The following is a 17,420-nucleotide window of genomic DNA, read 5'->3' as shown; positions in this document are numbered from 1 at the left end:
TTGCAACCTGTTATTTTCCACTTACTCCCCACCCAACAGAGTGAAGAGTTGGAAATTACCACAAATTATGCTTGTATCAAGTAGCCTCCAGGAAATAAGCAACACTATCCATACAGTCAAGTCCCCACTTCTTTTTCTGTCTTTAGGGATGGAACCATCTATTTTTGTAAAACTTTTGGTTTAGAAGTTTAGTATTTTGCATTGGCAAATTCAAGATTTCCCTCCTTATTTGTTCAAGGTATGATAGGAGTATGATACCAGCTATGGAGGTGGCCTGCACTGCAGTACCTTATCTATACAAAAGCTAAGGTAACAAATTCTCTCAGCGTTTCCTGAAGCAGCAGCAGAAAAAGTGGGCTGTGTTAATTGAAATTGGCACCTTTTGCTTCAGAAAATTTTTAATATCACCAATTTTCTGTTGGCGAGACTCAGCTGAGAGATTTTTTCAAAATTGTATTTTCTGGTGTTCATGTAAGATGTTACAGGAATATTGCTGGTTTTCACATTTCTTACTTCATAATATAAAATACTTTATTTTCTACTTAGCTTTTATAAAGAGAAGAGCTGTAAAAAGAAAAAGAACTATGAAAAAAAACAAATCAGTCATTCCTTAACATTCAGAGCCTCACCTGTAATTGAAGGATCATCACAGTTCAGAATTCTGATCCTATTTGTTACAATTTGGATCAGTCAAGCATTACCTCAGAATCTGCACTAAACAGACATTACTCTGTAGAGGAATCCCACTTGGGATTTTCTTATGTGATGTCTTTCGACTTTGTTCTTGTTTAGATTCCTCACTTTCCTGTGTATACTCGCTCTGGAGAGGTTACAATATCCATTGAGCTTAAGAAATCTGGTTTTACTCTGTCTCTGCAAATGCTTGAGCTGATCACACGACTCCACCAGTACATTTTTTCACATATTCTTCGTCTTGAGAAACCTGCACTAGAGTTCAAACCTACAGAAGCTGATTCAGCCTATTGTGTTCTACCTCTAAATGTTGGTAAGAACAAAAATTTTGTAATTTACAACTTGTCAGAAAAGTTCAGCCTAGAAAACTGAGTTATGCATTTTCCTTTTTAAGTTGATGACTCCAGCACTTTGGACATTGACTTTAAGTTTATGGAAGACATTGAGAAATCTGAGGCACGTACAGGCATTCCCAGTACACAATATACAAAAGAAATGCCTTTTATTTTCAAGTTAGAAGATTATCAAGATGCAGTTATCATTCCACGGTGAGTACTTTACATAGTGTAGGTGTGTACCTGTTGTATTTATACAAACACTTGTAAATATGGGCATGTTAAATCTGCAGCAGAATTGCTTTTTAAGAACTGTGTGCTGTTAGTCTGAAGGTATGTGGTAGTGTTTCAAAAAAGGTAAAGATTTTTAAATTGGCAGTTAATCTTATATTAGTAGGATTTAAGTGTTTAGGCATCCCAAGATTCATTACATTTTTATGAGGAATGGTAGAACTCACTACAAAACTTAGAAGGTATCTTGATAAAACACCACAACTTCGTGAAGAAGTGGCTTACTGAAACCATTCTTAGTTTGGAAGATTGCATGAGAATCCTTTTTTCTGGTTACTGCTTATGAACACCAAAGGCCTGCTAAAGGAAGGTATCATGTTGGTAGATGGGGAAAATTACAAGTGATGAAGACCATTGAATAGAATCTTTATATTGAGTGATACTCATTTTATGGACTGGATATGCAAAGGTTCTCCAGAATTAGTAGGCTTTGTGGAGGCTTAATTATTCCCTATGAACCAAATGGCTTGTGCTATACCTAGTGTACTGCAAATAGTGGTACTTGCTGAATATATAGAGAGGATAAATTTAAGTTTAAACTTTGTTTTTTGGCCTCATCTATCTCAGACTTTTTTTTTTTTTTTGAAAAAATGTAGTGTGTAAATTTAAAAAATAATTTAGTGTGTAAATTTTTTAGAGACACTATTTGTTTAGAGTTTCCATTTAGATATTTCAGTAGAAACTTAAAATGATAGATGCAGCAGGCCAAAATGTGAAATAACTTAATATGCAAATCTAATTGTTGTATATTGTTTTCATTATTTTTTTAAATATTATTACAGTCATTTTCTGGGCATGTTTATCACCGTAGTTTCCAATGAGCTTTGATAGCCATAAGAAAGATGTCGCCACAGTCTGGCTTTAATTTTAATATTCTGCCTGTAATGCAAGAACTTCACTGTCCTTGAAAGGCTTGTGAATTTACCTTGCTATGTTTTTGAGGTTTTGTATTTTAACTTTATTTAGAGGATGACTTGGTTAAAATGCCAGTTTAGGCATGAGGTAGTATAGTCTTTATATACAGAGGAACTCAGTTTCCACTGATGTAGAATACCACATTAGAGACCGGATGCTAAAAAGCCAAGTTATCAAACTTAATTGTTAGGTGTTTTGAATGAAAAAATTATCATTTTTAGCATTACTGTTGTCCTGAGCTTGATTTTGTATTATATATTGAAGACCTAAATTGTCCATTTAATTTAAATGTTTATCTTGTAGAGGGAATTTCACAGATTACTGGTTGACTTTATTCATCTTTGTCTTAAAGCACATTTATCATTTAGCATTTGATGTAGCTAGATAAATTATTTCTGCAACCCAAAAAATCCCTCATTAACCAAAAATCTCAAGTTCACTGTTTAAATGTTAATCTCCTGACCATGTTAGAACATGAAGAACTTAACAAAAGCTTTACTGTAATGCCAAAATATTATTTTTTTAGATACCGAAATTTTGATCAGCCTCATCGATTCTACGTAGCTGATGTATACACTGATCTTACTCCACTCAGTAAATTCCCTTCCCCTGAATATGAAACTTTTGCTGAATATTATAAAACGAAGTATAATCTTGACCTTACCAATCTTAACCAGCCACTGCTGGATGTGGACCACACATCTTCAAGGTAACAACCATCTTATTTTGTGTCTGATGTTTGTAGTTTGACAGTAAAGTCTTTTTATTTTCCTTTAAATTATGGGATAAAGCTGAGGGTTTGTGTCTTCCAAAATTACTGATTTTTTTTACCTTGAGAGATACTTGTGTAACAAGAACCATGAATTGAATCTATTTTTTCCCAGAGGTAATGATGCTGTCACTTCACAGTGCTTTCAAGTTGAGTGTTAAGATACATAAGGAAGTTTAGGCTAGTGTGTTCTAGTCATTAATTATGTACTTACACCACAGTATTTTCTCACGGTTTTCAGACTTAATCTTTTGACTCCTCGCCATTTGAATCAGAAGGGAAAAGCACTTCCACTAAGCAGTGCTGAGAAGAGGAAAGCAAAGTGGGAAAGTTTGCAGAATAAACAGGTAAAATAGAAGCATCTAATTCAAGTGGACTCTCTTAGTAGTGATCTGATGGCTACCTTTACAAGGAATATTCTTTTCTTCCCCCTCCTCTCCCAGATACTGGTTCCTGAGCTCTGTGCTATACATCCTATTCCAGCATCATTGTGGAGAAAAGCAGTTTGCCTCCCCAGCATCCTTTACCGCCTGCACTGCCTTTTGACAGCAGAGGAACTAAGAGCTCAAACAGCCACTGATGCTGGTGTAGGAGTTAAATCACTTCCTGCAGATTTCAGGCATGTATTTTTTCAGTAGATATTTTTCAATATGATGTGTAATTTACAAGCTGGAAACAACTATTACTGCATGAATTATGAAAGTGGTAACTCTTGTTTAACTCGCAGCACTTCTCAGTGAAACACGGTTTAAAAATATTTAACTATGAGAAGTGAAGTTGCATGTTGCAGTCACTATTCTTTTCAAAAGGCTGTGTCTCTTTTTAAACATGTTATGTGGATGTAGAGTCTTCTTGTGTTCTGCTAATATTTTTTTTGCTAACAAAGCTCCTGTTTATCTTTACAGATATCCTAACTTGGACTTTGGATGGAAAAAGTCTATTGACAGCAAGTCCTTCATCTCTCTTCCTAATTCCTCTGTAGTAGAGAATGAAAATTACTGTAAGCACAGCACAATTGTAGTCCCTGAAAATGCTGCACATCAAGGTGCTAATAGAACCTCTTCTGCAGAAAACCATGACCAAATGTCTGTGAGTTACAGAACATTGCTCAATGAGTCACCCAGTAAACTCCAAATTGACGTCTCGGTAGAACTTACAGCAATTAATGGTGTTTCTTATAATAAAAATCTTGCCAATGGCAATTGTGATTTAGTTAACAGAGACTTTTGCCAAGGAAATCAGCTGAATTACTGCAGGCAGGACATACCTGTACAACCAACTACCTCATATCCCATTCAGAATTTATACAACAGTGAGAACCAGCCCAAGCCCAGCAATGAATGTACTCTACCGAGTAATAAATACCTTGATGGAAATGCTAACAGATCTACCTCAGATGGATGCCCCATAATGGCAGTGACCACCAGTACTTCAAAAGCTATTAATCTTTCAAAAGACAGAGCAGATTATGAAAAGAGCCCTTGCAGTGGGTACTCCTCAAAAACTCTCGGTCCTAATCCTGGTCTCATTCTTCAAGCTTTGACTCTTTCAAATGCTAGTGATGGATTTAACCTGGAGCGGCTAGAGATGCTTGGTGATTCATTTTTAAAGCATGCCATCACTACATACTTGTTTTGCACTTACCCTGATGCTCATGAGGGACGGCTGTCATACATGAGAAGCAAAAAAGTGAGTAGAAACAATACAGTCATGCTATGTGAAAGGCATGCTGTAACAAGCCACATAAATGAATTTTTTTTTGCCAGAAGGTTGAATGGGAACATACTGATTAAATTCCACAGCTTTGTTCATTATACATTGAGTATCATGCATATTGGGAATAAAACTACAGGTCTGTGGGCTTAATGTTGTCATAACTGTGATTTATTGAAACTGTTTTCTGCAGTTCAGTTTGAAATCTAAACCAGCTGATTACAGATTGAATGAAACTAAAAGTTCTGCTTTGTGAGAACATTTGGTGCACTGAACTTCTAGAGCTGTATTGAGTAGAAGCTCTTTAACAGCAGTGCTTGAATGAAGGATTGAATTAGCAGCATAGAGCCTTAGTTTGCATCTTTACGTCACCATTCCTTTGTTTCCTTAAGAAGAGATTCCCTTTGAAATTTTTAGCGTCTTACTTAAAAATGAAACAAGAAATCTTACAGAATGTTGTTGCAACAAAACTTGTAAAACTATTTTAGAGTAAATGTAAACAATAAGAAGCAGAGTCTTTAGTTCTGCTGCTGCTAGAAAAATCAACTGTGAAAACTTTGTTTTATTTTTTTCTTCCAAATGAATGTGATAATTTCAATTAAATGCCAAGGCATTGACTGTTGACTTCTAATAAAATGAATCAGTCTGAAAATTAAATGATTGTTTAGTTTAATCTTGGAAAATAAGAAGGGAAAAATTGTGTAGTTTAACTTTGGCAAATAAGTTGCACTGTTCAAATTAAAGAAGTGATTAAATATTCAAGTTCAAATTTCAAGACTTTAAAACATGCAAAGTGCATTTAAAAAATGAAAAAAAGATCAGTGGTTGATAGTTAAAAAGAAAAAGGAAATATATTTATATCTGAAAATGCTTTTTTCCCCTTCCCTTTAAAATACTTATAATCATTTTAGAGGCTATCAAAATAGCATCTGGATTATGACTTATTAAGTGTTATATGGAACTGTTTTAGCACTTTCTACTGCCAAGGTTTAGGTCAATCTACTTATTTATAAGAATTTTTCATTCCAAGTGTGGTCTGAATGATGATTATTTATACTGGTAATAAATGACACTTGTACAGGTTCTATTTACTATTATTTTAAAAGTAGCAATTAGTTTGTTTTATGTGGAGAATGTAATATATTACATTTCTTTAACTGAAATAGTCGCACCTAGTATGCTTGGCCTAAAAAAAAAAAGGAAGACTTGTATCTTGCTTTCAGTTGGTTCTACTGTATTATGAAAGCTGAACCTTTTGGGAGTTGGAGAAAATGCATAATAATATAAGAACCAGCTTGACATGTAACATTTTTTGCTCCTTTTGTCTTTTAGCCTATTTATGTAAATATATGTCCAAAAGTTTATAAGAATGTTCTTTTCAAAGGTCAGCAACTGTAACTTGTATCGTCTTGGAAAAAAGAAGGGACTGCCAAGTCGCATGGTGGTGTCGATTTTTGATCCCCCGGTCAATTGGCTTCCTCCTGGTTACATAGTAAATCAGGACAAGAGCAACACTGACAAGTGGGAGAAAGATGAAATGGTATGAATTTATTTAACTGTTGATGAGTAATTGAGTGTGTGTGTTCTTTCACCCCTACCTCATCCCACCACCCCCAGTTATGTTGCTGTTTTCAGCAAAGAAATGATAAATTTGTATATTTCTTTTCTTTCTAAAACTTCTCTAAAAATAAAACTGATTCTAACCAGAATCCAAAGTAAGGAAATTTATTGCACATCGTCCAATATTGAGTGTAGATATTAATGGAGAAACAGAGAAGAAAAGCTTTTCTGCTGATATTTAGCCTCCTCCCAGGAGTTCCTCAGAAGTTTCTGTTGAAAATTTTAAATGGTATTATCCTCACTGCTTTAGCTGTAATATGTTCAGGCAGAACACTGTCTGCTTTTGAATAATGAGTTCACCTTTACAGAATACATGAAAAAGAGTTGCTGTTTTTCATAGTGCTTAGGCAGATTGAAGAGTTGAACTGTCTTGAGATAATGTTCAATATTGATGGCTGGTGGCTACACCATGGATGTGACTGAGAGCTGCTTCTCATGTCAAATACAGTGCTGGCTTAGGCTCTGTCATTGTCTGACATCCTCACTGTCTTACCAAACACTCTAGAATGATAAATCTTAATGAGGAAAGGTTCACACTATTTTCTGACATTCTAGGCGTAGAAGGGTATATTCAGAAAGTTCAGCAATCATAGCAATCAGTAACATGACCTTGAAAGTGTTTCAGACTGGTTTGGAGTTCAGGGGAAGGAGGTGGAAGGACATTTTTTTTTTTTTTTCCCCATTCTGAAGATCACACTCAGATTGCAGAACCACCAGAGGGCACATGAGAGTACTGTTAGGTGGATGTACTGTGCAAATAAATGTTTATTGCAGAATAAAACAACCTGATTATTGTGGTTCTCTACTGTGCCAAGATTTCATTTTAAAGAGACTTCCTGCTGTACCTTTCTGGCAGTTTAGGACTGGAGCTAATTGTTGGTTTTTAAAAGATTTCAGTTTTCCACAACATTTTAGTGGCTGCTTTCTCTGTAATAGTCACTGTTTATTTGTAAATAAAACAGAGGGTTTCAGACAAAATGCATAGAGTGGTACAACTAAATAGTAGGAGTGGTGAGGGTTGTGCCAAGTAGATATTTTGCTTTCCTGGATGTAAATTTAATTTGCCTTCCATGGGCTGATAGTCTATAACTGAAAATAGAGATCTCATTATGACAAATTATTACTGAAACATAGTAGCCAAATGTTAGTATTTATCGAGTTTTATTAAGAGGAAAAATCTTTCTTCATTCATTTTATCAAATGGCTGATTTCCAAAAGAGCATTAATAAAGAACTAAAGGTGCATTTTGAGTCACCTTTTAATTGGCAATAACTTCCTGAAAATTAGTCAGGTATTTTGGAAGAAAAAAAATCATTCTTTTGGGGTTCATTGTTGATTTTTTTTTAAATGTTAATGACTAAAGAATTAATGATAAGAATTGCTTTCTGTTTCCTTTAGCCACTGCTCATCCTTATCCCTTAGAATTTTTTTCTGATGTACAAGAAGTAATGTACAGACAATGTTAGGGTAGTTCATGTCCTGCTACTTACAAGTTCATTTTAAGAAACTTGTGAATCAAACCACAGTAAAAATGTATAGTTTGTTCCATCTTTGTAAAAACAGATGGCAGAATCTGTTTTGGAGCATCCATGTAGACATGTCTCATTCAGAGACTTTTTATTTCAATAGTAAATGTGACGGGTAGTGTGTACCAAGAAAAAAGCAGCACTTGTCCTTGTTGGGACTGGTTCAATTAATCTTATTTTAAGTTTTCTATTACTACAAGTATCTAAAATAACTATCTCAAATCCAGTTTTGGTATCTCTTTCTGATCAATTTAAGTTACAGAAGTCCCTGCTGTGTGTGTAAGATAGGGAATTACAGCAGCAGGAATTATTTTGGCAGAATATCTAAACTAAGACCTTCTATAGCTACTTTTTTTCGTCTCCTATGATTACTGAACTTGACTAAGCCTGGTCCGTCCCAGTGAGGAACGCTGAGATCTTGTTTGATCCTTAGGCAGCTTTAAGCACTGCCAGGTGCCCCTTACAGCTGCCACCCATCCGCACCTCTGGATGGGTGTGCATTTTGCCCAAAGGGAAGCATCACCCCCATGGTAGCATCTGGCTCACAGATTTGGGAGACTAGTGACTGAGCCCTACAATACAATATCCATAGGTTCAGGGCAGATAAATTCACTTGATTCAAAATGTTGTTTCACTTGATTCAGAATGTTGGTGGCTTTCAGGACGCAGTCCAGGAAGGTGCTTTGAATCTCATCTTGCTCCTGTCAGATTCAGTGGCAGAATTCCTGCTGACATCAGTGTTGAGACTGTTAATAGTACTTTGATGTTAAGAAGACTACTAGTGCATTTAACTAATATGTTTAAGTACTTTTCCTGGATAGGGGCCATGGAAAATTGCAAAGAATTAGATAGTTTTGGAATATTTGTGTTCAATTTTTAATTTTTGTCAGTACATACCAATTTGTTGATTATGAGGAGAGAAAAGACATAAGATGTCATTAATTTTGCTGTTGTGGGTATATATGTAAGTATTAGAAAATTGGTGAGAATTTTGCCTTCTCTTTTATTAGCTAGGGCTAGAAGTGTAGCCTTTAAAAAAACAAAACAAAACAAAAAACCAAACAAACAAAAAACCCCCACTAAGTACACTTTCCACATAGAAAGATGTAGAAAAAAAAGTTCAAAATTGTGTTCATTCGACATTTGTAATAGCCTTACTTAGCAGCTTGTGAGAAGCATGGACCTGGAACTTTCTTATGCTTCCTAAAATTTGTTAACTTAGAATTTTCTGTTGTTTACTTTGGTGTGCAAGTGTATAATGTTTAGTGGATATAATGTTCATTGTGTGTGCCTCACATTCAAGTACAAGCACAGGTTCCTACAAAATTATTAATAAGGAGTTTGTATTCCAGGACAATTATTCCAGTCCTTATGGAACTTGAGGTTGTATTGTGCATCTGATCAGACAATGTACTTGGGAACATGATAAAGAAAATCAGTATTATTATTAGGAGATACTTCTCAAATCCTGTTTTTCTGATCTTTCTGCAGTAAAAGTGTCTTGTTTCCCTCTTCAGCACCATTTTTTTGTGTTTTTTCATAGACAAAGGAAAACATGTTGGCTAATGGTAAACTTGATGATTATAATGATGATGGAGAGAATGAAAACCTAATGTGGAGGTTGCCCAAGGAAGAAACAGACTTTGAAGATGATTTTCTGGAGTATGATCAGGAGCATATCAAATTCATTGATAATATGTTAATGGGATCAGGGGCTTTTGTGAAGAAAATTTCACTCTCACACTTTGCAACCACTGATTCAAACTATGAATGGAAAGCACCCAAAAAGTCATCCATGGGTAACGTTCAGTGTTCATCAGATTTTGATGATTTTGACTATAGCTCTTGGGATGCTATGTGCTATCTGGATCCTAGCAAGGCTGTTGAAGAGGATGATTTTGTAGTGGGCTTCTGGAATCCATCAGAAGAAAACTGTGGTGTTGATGCAGGAAAACAGTCGATCTCCTATGACTTGCATACAGAGCAGTGTATTGCTGACAAGAGCATTGCAGACTGTGTGGAAGCCCTGTTGGGCTGCTATCTGACCAGCTGTGGTGAAAGAGCTGCTCAGCTTTTCCTGTGTTCATTGGGGCTCAAGGTGCTCCCTGTAATTAAAAAGACTGATTGGGAAGGCACTCTGTGTGCCACCAGAGAGAACTGTAACAGTGAGCAGAAAAACCTTTCACCAAATTCTGTTGCTGCTTCTGTAGTTAATTCAGAACCTTCTCTGTGTAAAGACCTGGAGTATGGCTGTTTGAAGATTCCACCAAGGTGTATGTTTGATCACCCAGATGCTGAAAAAACCTTAAATCACCTTATTTCTGGTTTTGAAAACTTTGAGAAGAAAATAAATTACAGTTTTAAGAACAAGGCTTATCTTCTTCAGGCATTTACTCATGCCTCTTACCATTATAATACCATTACTGGTAAGTTGTTTTCAAAAAGCTCTATTTTTTTTCCCTCCATATTGCAAAAGCAAGAGAAGTAGTATCTTGTGTATGTCCATGTATAGACTTTTTTAAACATCGCATGTTACAATAGTCTTGGAATAGAGTTTCTTAAAAATAGTGTTTTGCTTACTGTTTAGAGGGGGATACTTGTTCTATTTCTATCTCAGTGATTATTCCTATTTTGACTTGATGCAGATAAAGTATATTTGCTGAGGCCTTAACCAAGTTTTGAGGAACAGCATCAGTGATAAATGCTCTATCACTAGCTGTGTATGACTGACATTAGAGACTAATTTAATGGAAATAAGTTCTTGTAGAACTCTGGAAAATTGCCATGTACTTCAGGAAATAGCAGTCATATTTTCCAAATATATTTAGCAAATTTGTTCTGTAATTGAATCCCAAGAATGTTATACTTTGTACTTCTGAAGATGAACTGTAGACTACAGCTTTTATTAGCTGAATAATCTATAGGAGTGCAGAATGTGGAGACTTCCCTTTGAAGCTGTGAATTCAAAGTCTTAATATTAAGTCTGGGCATTTTATTAAGTATAAATATTTAAAGTCAAAGTTTGAAGTAATTGACTAAAACAGACTAAATATTAGTTTCAGATTAACATTTAATGTTTCTGTACATGATCTCATAAAAGATTTTACAGCAGTAGAATTTTGTATTTCTGTGATCTTTAATTGCTCTTGCTTATACTAATTGATGTAATATTTGTTCATTCTAAAGCCTGCATGCATTTTCCTACAATAACATGCTATCAAAAACAAACCTTGGTAAAATTCCAACCCTATTTGTAGTGATTGGCAAATTTCTTTGCAGTCAGCAGTCTGAATTTTTCCCCATAGTGAATTGGACCCTTATTCCAAGGAATGAGAAAGCTCTGCTTTCATTAAATAAACAAGTAATTTTTAAATGCTACTACACTGAGAAACAGTTCTGACAAAACACAGAAGCATTCCTTTGGTTTTTTGTTGTAAGGGATATTACCCACATACATATTTACTTTTTACAAATATTTCATAAAACATATTGAAAGTAAATTATTTCTTTATTTTTAGCCATACATAAATATATACACACTACCAGAAACCTTTAGTAATTAAAAAAAGTTAAAATTACATTGTTGAAACTGTAAGAGAACTTGTGATTTCATGTCTCTTTTCCAGGTGAGACAACTGTAAATAGCAGTTACCTGTAACTTTTTCTGTTTAAGATATAGCTAGTAATTGAGATCTGGCAGTGTCATAGTTCAGCTTAGTGCTAGTCAGTTTACTCTCATAGTAACTTATTTAGTAGTTTGCCGTCTTCCTTCTCAACCTACCTACCTGTATTTGCATTCAAGATGGTTTTTGCTTTTATGTTCTAAAAATAGATGTTCTTAGCTCTCTGTTCCCATGGCCCCTCTCAACTGTCAAAAAAGCAAAGGTTTGACAATTTTGATTTCCAGTTTAAAAGACATGTTCTAAATAGGGATCTTTGTTGAAGGTGGCCTAATGTGTGGCAAATCAGACAAAAAAAATCAGATTTTATGTTCCCCTGCTCTTAATACATGGATTTTTATATTAATTGGTTTTACTTTTTAATTTTTTTTTAACTGTTAACAGTGTTCAGATCAGCCTGCTGGCAGAATTTCTTAAATTTACTTTTTTATGTTTCTCAGCATGTGAAGAACTTGAGTAAAAACATTAATTTATTATAAACACAGCTGTTTTCCTAGCCTACCAAATTAATGTTTTGTTAAAAAAATTGCTTTATTATTAGATGTAGCTCCTGCTTTTACCGATTCCTTTTTTTTCAGTATTTCATTAGAAATCTCTTTAAACACAAGGATACTTCTTTTAAAAAGCAGATTTTTTTCTCTGACCATTGGTTAGTTTGTGGAATTTACATGGCACTGTACCAAACTTCTTATCCAGAAACCCTGGAAAAAAAATGTGTGTGTGAAACTTAATTGTGGTGTTGTACATTCTTTTATTTCCACTGCTTTAAGATTGTTACCAGCGCTTAGAATTCCTGGGAGATGCAATTTTGGACTACCTCATAACCAAGCACCTTTATGAAGACCCACGGCAACACTCTCCAGGAGTTCTTACTGACCTACGATCTGCTCTAGTCAATAATACCATTTTTGCATCATTAGCTGTAAAGTATGACTACCACAAGTACTTCAAAGCTGTCTCTCCTGAACTGTTTCATGTTATTGATGACTTTGTGCAGTTTCAAATGGAAAAGAATGAAATGCAAGGAATGGATTCTGAGGTTAGTGGAAGTAGAATAAATCTATTCAGTATCTGATTTGAAGCATGTCACTGGATTTCTTAGCGTTTTTGTAATGCTTTGTGCACACAGCAGCCAAACAAGCAGGGTGAAATATGCAAAGTAAAATAGAGTCTTCAAAAAATATAAAATCAATTAGAATTTACAGAAATTAGTTAATTGGAAAGCTTTTTGCCTCTAGGTTTTTCTGGCACTTGATTTTAGTTGTTTTGCTATTGTGTTGTTAGAACAATGTGGGGCACACGCTTGCTGCTTTCACCAACTGATAGGAAGCATTACTACAACATGAAATGGTAGTGAAGAGTTGCTAAATTACGTAATGCTGACTCAGGGTAGGGTATCTGTACAACACCATGAACAAAGCTACCTTGGCACAATGCTGGGATTATTAAATGTAGTACAGTGACAAGACATTTCTGCTTTTTTTCTTATGATTTCTACTGCAGATGGTGTTACTGCACCAAACATTGAATAATAAATATGTCACTGAAATTTAGATAACATAAATTACTTTACATTAGAAGATTAAACTCTTATCTCTCTTGTCTTCTCCACAATATGAATGAAAAGGCTAGGAACTTATTTTCAGAGCTTACTGTGTTGTTTTTTGCTTTGTTCAGTTTTTGCAAGTATGCCAAAAGAAACTTTCACCAAAGTTGCAACCAAATTGTGTGATAGCTGTTTCAAATAAAATCCTTGTTTCACTCATGCCTGCTCCCTATCTTGGTCTGGCACTGAATTACTGAAACTCTTATTTCATCGTTTAATGTAAGAGTCTTTGTTTCTGCAGTTCTTGCCAGCTAGACTGGTTTCCATGTGTATCTCCACGTCATCTGCTTTTCTGTTTTTTCAAATCTCACTCATGAAACATCTGTCCCTTGCCTTACAGCTCTTAGTTTCTCTCTTCTTCTATTATTTCAGTATAATGCAAAAGTGCTTCAGTTTACACTTGGTATGAAGTGCCCTATTCAAAACAGTTGGACTTGGTTTTTAATGTCAAAATTCCCGTTTGTATTGCTGTATGCGTTAGGTCTGACTACTTGTTTGATTTATTTCAAGTAGAAATATTGGGTGGGACACGTTTATGAAGTAGTATGGTCACTCTTAAGAGAACTGAATTGGATTTTAAGCTCCAAACAGAGTGAGAGTGTAGCTGCTGGGGGAGAATACTGACAGAAACTTATTTCTCTTCAGACAGAGTAGTAGTACAATGGTCCAAACCTTTGTTTCAAGTTACTTTTTTTGGAGTTAGGCAAATGTATATTAAATGTGTTTCAAGTATTTTAGTAAAGGATTAGATTAGCTCAAGACCTTTAAGATATACACTGAAAGTTTATCTTTGATAGTGACGATAGTTTATTGTCTTAAATTGGTTGCATAGAAGAAAACACTGCCTGCTGCATTAAACACCTAAATGTGTCTTTTAGCTCAGTCTGGTGGTGGTGGTTTCCAGTTATTAATGTCTTATTTTACTAGTGCTTGTTTCATGCTTGCCTTCAGGGGTAAATAAGGTAAGGAGAGGTACATGCAACTTTCATCCAGAGGTTGGACTTAAAGAGATTTTTTTTTTAAGTCTCTTTTTGGGAGATACATGATGTGTGAGCTCTTCCTTTGTTATGGGTAGTTTTCTAGTATTAATTAGATGAAAGTCTGGTTCTAATTGGGAAGAACAGACCCATGGCAAAATCCTACAGAATTATCACAGAAGGAATTGACAAAGTATAAAAGTATCCTGTACACAATGGTGTTTTGGATTTTTTTTTTCCATATTTGAAAAATGATGTAACCAGCAGCTTGGTTTCACTGAGGACTAAAATAACAGTTTTGCTGTGGAAGGTTGTCAGTTACAAACTTAAAAGTATCACAGGATATAGGATGTAGGAGAGCTTTCATTTGTGAAGATCTTTGTTTTACCATAAGTAAAGCAGTTGCTTCTCTCTTTTCCCCTCCCCTTTTCTCTCCCTCCCACCCTTGTCTCTTTTTTTAATTGCCAACAGCTCAGAAGATCTGAAGAAGATGAAGAAAAAGAGGAAGACATTGAAGTACCAAAGGCCATGGGGGATATATTTGAGTCCCTTGCTGGTGCCATTTATATGGATAGTGGAATGTCTTTGGAAATGGTTTGGCAAGTGTACTATCCAATGATGAGGCCACTAATAGGTACTGCCAGCTTTCAGAAAATTACTAATATTAAAGTGCCATCCGCTATGAAAAGAACAAAGCTAATTTTTGGTTTTCACTTTTTCTATCAAATAGAAAAATTTTCTGCTAATGTGCCCCGTTCCCCAGTGCGAGAGCTGCTGGAAATGGAGCCAGAGACAGCCAAATTTAGGTAAGAATATGCTTTCTTCTATACACACTGACAGAAAGTGTTTCTAAACTGTGCTTCATGAACTAGAGAATTTTTAAGTGACACAAAGTACTCGTAATTTCTTTTGTGCTAAGCAGCTAACCCAATCATCATTGTGTGCCCTGTTCTTTTTTTTTTTTTTTCCTTGCATAGCTTTCTGAGAAATGTAATGATTTCTGTTTAATTTTACTGCTTTAACTTCTGTATAAAAAATAATGTAGGTCTCTTATTTCACATTACCTTGCCTTGGCAGTAAGTAATTCTTGTGTATATTTTTGCAGTCCTGCGGAAAGAACTTACGATGGAAAGGTCAGAGTTACAGTGGAAGTTGTAGGAAAGGGAAAGTTTAAAGGTGTTGGCAGAAGCTACAGGATTGCCAAATCTGCAGCTGCAAGAAGAGCACTACGAAGCCTCAAAGCAAATCAACCTCAGGTCCCAAACAGCTGAGACTCCTCTTAAAAATAAATGAAATGGGGAAAAAATAACATACAAATAAAGCAAATTTTTAAAAGTTGATGTTGAGAGGAACAAATTGGAAGACAGAATTTAAAGTTTGATAACAGAATAGATAACAAAACATTTAACATGTATAAAATTTTGGAACTAATTGTAGTTATAGTTTTTTGCGCAAACACAATCTTGTCTTCTTTCCTCACTTCTGCTTTGTTTAATCACGAGAGTGCTTTAATGATGACATTTAGCAAGTGTTCAGAATAATTGTTGTCAGGTCTTTTTGGTTTACTTTTCTTGTCAGTACAGCTTTGCTTAGTATTAGAAGGCCAGGGAGCTTATGCCTAATGCAGTTGCTAGATTTATATATATAGTAATCTTGGAATTCTTCAATCTGTGCACTAGTGCCAGTCATAAAGCAGTTGATAAACTGTACTGGATGATTGGGTATAAGAAAGATTAAGTGTGCCAGTATTCTCCTTTTTATTTTTCTTTTGTTTTTTCTCTCCATGTCATCTTTTTACATTAAGATGGCATTCCCAATCATTATTGCACTTATTTGTTAGGGACAGATTTTAATTCAAATGGCTGGCATACTGGTAGAGTGAAACTTCGGTTTCCTTATGCCACACAGTCTTGCATAAAAAAAGGTTCTTGCCTTAAAAATAAATAAACCCTCATTAATAATCTTTAATTTCTGATCTTTTTTGGAACAAACTGTTTTACATTCCCTTCATTTTCTTATGCATTTTACAATGATACAGCTCTATATTTACAGTACAACTCATTACTATAGCTGTGACTTATTACAGGATTATAATAGAAATTATATTCATATATATGTAATTAGGTTATTTTTAACAATTCTGAGGAGGTGGTTAGTCTACAGTTTTTTTTATACCATAAACAAAATATGGTCTTTGGCTAAAATTCCAATTTTACACAAACCTGCAAGCTAGATAGTTCCAATACTGGAAACAGCAACAAATACTTGCACAGTGCAAACTGTCACTAACAAAACAACCTTAGACATATCACACCTAAGATATGCTGCAGATTTTATAGTCAATTGGTTACGTATTTAACAAACAGAGCACCTTTACACTTAGAGATATTTCCACGTAAATTTCTTACTGTACTTTTCAGAATTGCATGCATATTTCATCTACCAAAGCTGTGCTGTTAAATAACATGAAAGTTGATGTTTGAGATACAACTGCCGTACTTTTGATACATCTGTGATTTAGGTCCTTAATTTAGAGAAACTAGCTCATTGATGTTTTGGTCTACTGGGAGCGTGGGGGGAAATCATACTTGTATTTTTTAGGCTTTGCCTATATTTCTTTAATTAGATTTTTGTAGGCACTCTTCACTTAAATACCTCAGTTCTTTTTTCCTCTTCTTTTCATTTTTATTTTTGCATGCATTGGGTTTTTTCTGTTTTGGTGCTATGTTTATATATTATGCTTGAAATTTTAATTTTTTGCACTGTAACTATAATACCTCTTAATTTACCTTTTAAAAAAAGCTGTGGGTCTTGTATCCCCACCAGTATCAGTAGAGGTTTGCTGCAATTTTGCCCTGTTAATTATGCTTGAAGTTTGAGAAAGCAGAGCAAGGTGTTTTAATGTTTTCCAGCACAATAGTTTGAACTTGATGCTGTGTCTTATGAACTAAATTACAAATACTGTATTTCCTGCTTTTAAATCCTATTCCTTTCCTCACAAATGCACACTAAAACAAAACAAAAACTGTCAGCTCTTGCTTTCTTAACAAAAAAAAAAATAAAATAAATGCCTTAGTGACAAGGGGCAGACATTAAGCTTTTCTGAAATACAGTTTTCAAAAGTTCGTATATTTGCTATCTCAGTCACTTTTCAGTCTGTGGAAAGGACTGTTCTTGTATTTGAAAGCTGCTTGTTATAGGAGTCAAACCAAGAATTAAAATACTAGCTTATAAAGAAGTCTAGTATTTGTTTGGTACTTCAGTCATGAAAGGAGGTATAAGAACAGCAAGTAAA

General features: G+C 34.8%; 1 protein-coding gene across 6 annotated transcripts in view; it reads left to right on the top strand.

The window, feature by feature from the left end:
- The window catches only part of DICER1 (dicer 1, ribonuclease III), a 63,105-nt gene extending 45,935 nt beyond the window's left edge, over nt 1–17,170 (top strand). For all 6 annotated transcript variants that reach the window (XM_021549683.4, XM_085580680.1, XM_031504918.3 and 3 more), the window contains exons 18-29: nt 793–1,006; nt 1,088–1,241; nt 2,761–2,943; nt 3,245–3,350; nt 3,447–3,622; nt 3,909–4,692; nt 6,101–6,256; nt 9,406–10,288; nt 12,313–12,581; nt 14,597–14,759; nt 14,856–14,931; nt 15,231–17,170. In XM_021549683.4, the coding sequence (XP_021405358.3) occupies nt 793–1,006; nt 1,088–1,241; nt 2,761–2,943; nt 3,245–3,350; nt 3,447–3,622; nt 3,909–4,692; nt 6,101–6,256; nt 9,406–10,288; nt 12,313–12,581; nt 14,597–14,759; nt 14,856–14,931; nt 15,231–15,396 (3,330 nt within the window). In that variant the 3' untranslated portion in view covers nt 15,397–17,170. The remainder of the gene's footprint in view (nt 1–792; nt 1,007–1,087; nt 1,242–2,760; nt 2,944–3,244; nt 3,351–3,446; nt 3,623–3,908; nt 4,693–6,100; nt 6,257–9,405; nt 10,289–12,312; nt 12,582–14,596; nt 14,760–14,855; nt 14,932–15,230) is intronic.
- The last annotated feature ends 250 nt before the right edge of the window (nt 17,171–17,420 follow it).

Source organism: Lonchura striata, chromosome 5 (assembly GCF_050655825.1).
Source record: "Lonchura striata isolate lonStrDom1 chromosome 5, ASM5065582v1, whole genome shotgun sequence".
In the NCBI taxonomy this organism is placed as follows: domain Eukaryota; kingdom Metazoa; phylum Chordata; class Aves; order Passeriformes; family Estrildidae; genus Lonchura; species Lonchura striata.
This window is presented reverse-complemented; position numbering and strand designations above follow the sequence as displayed.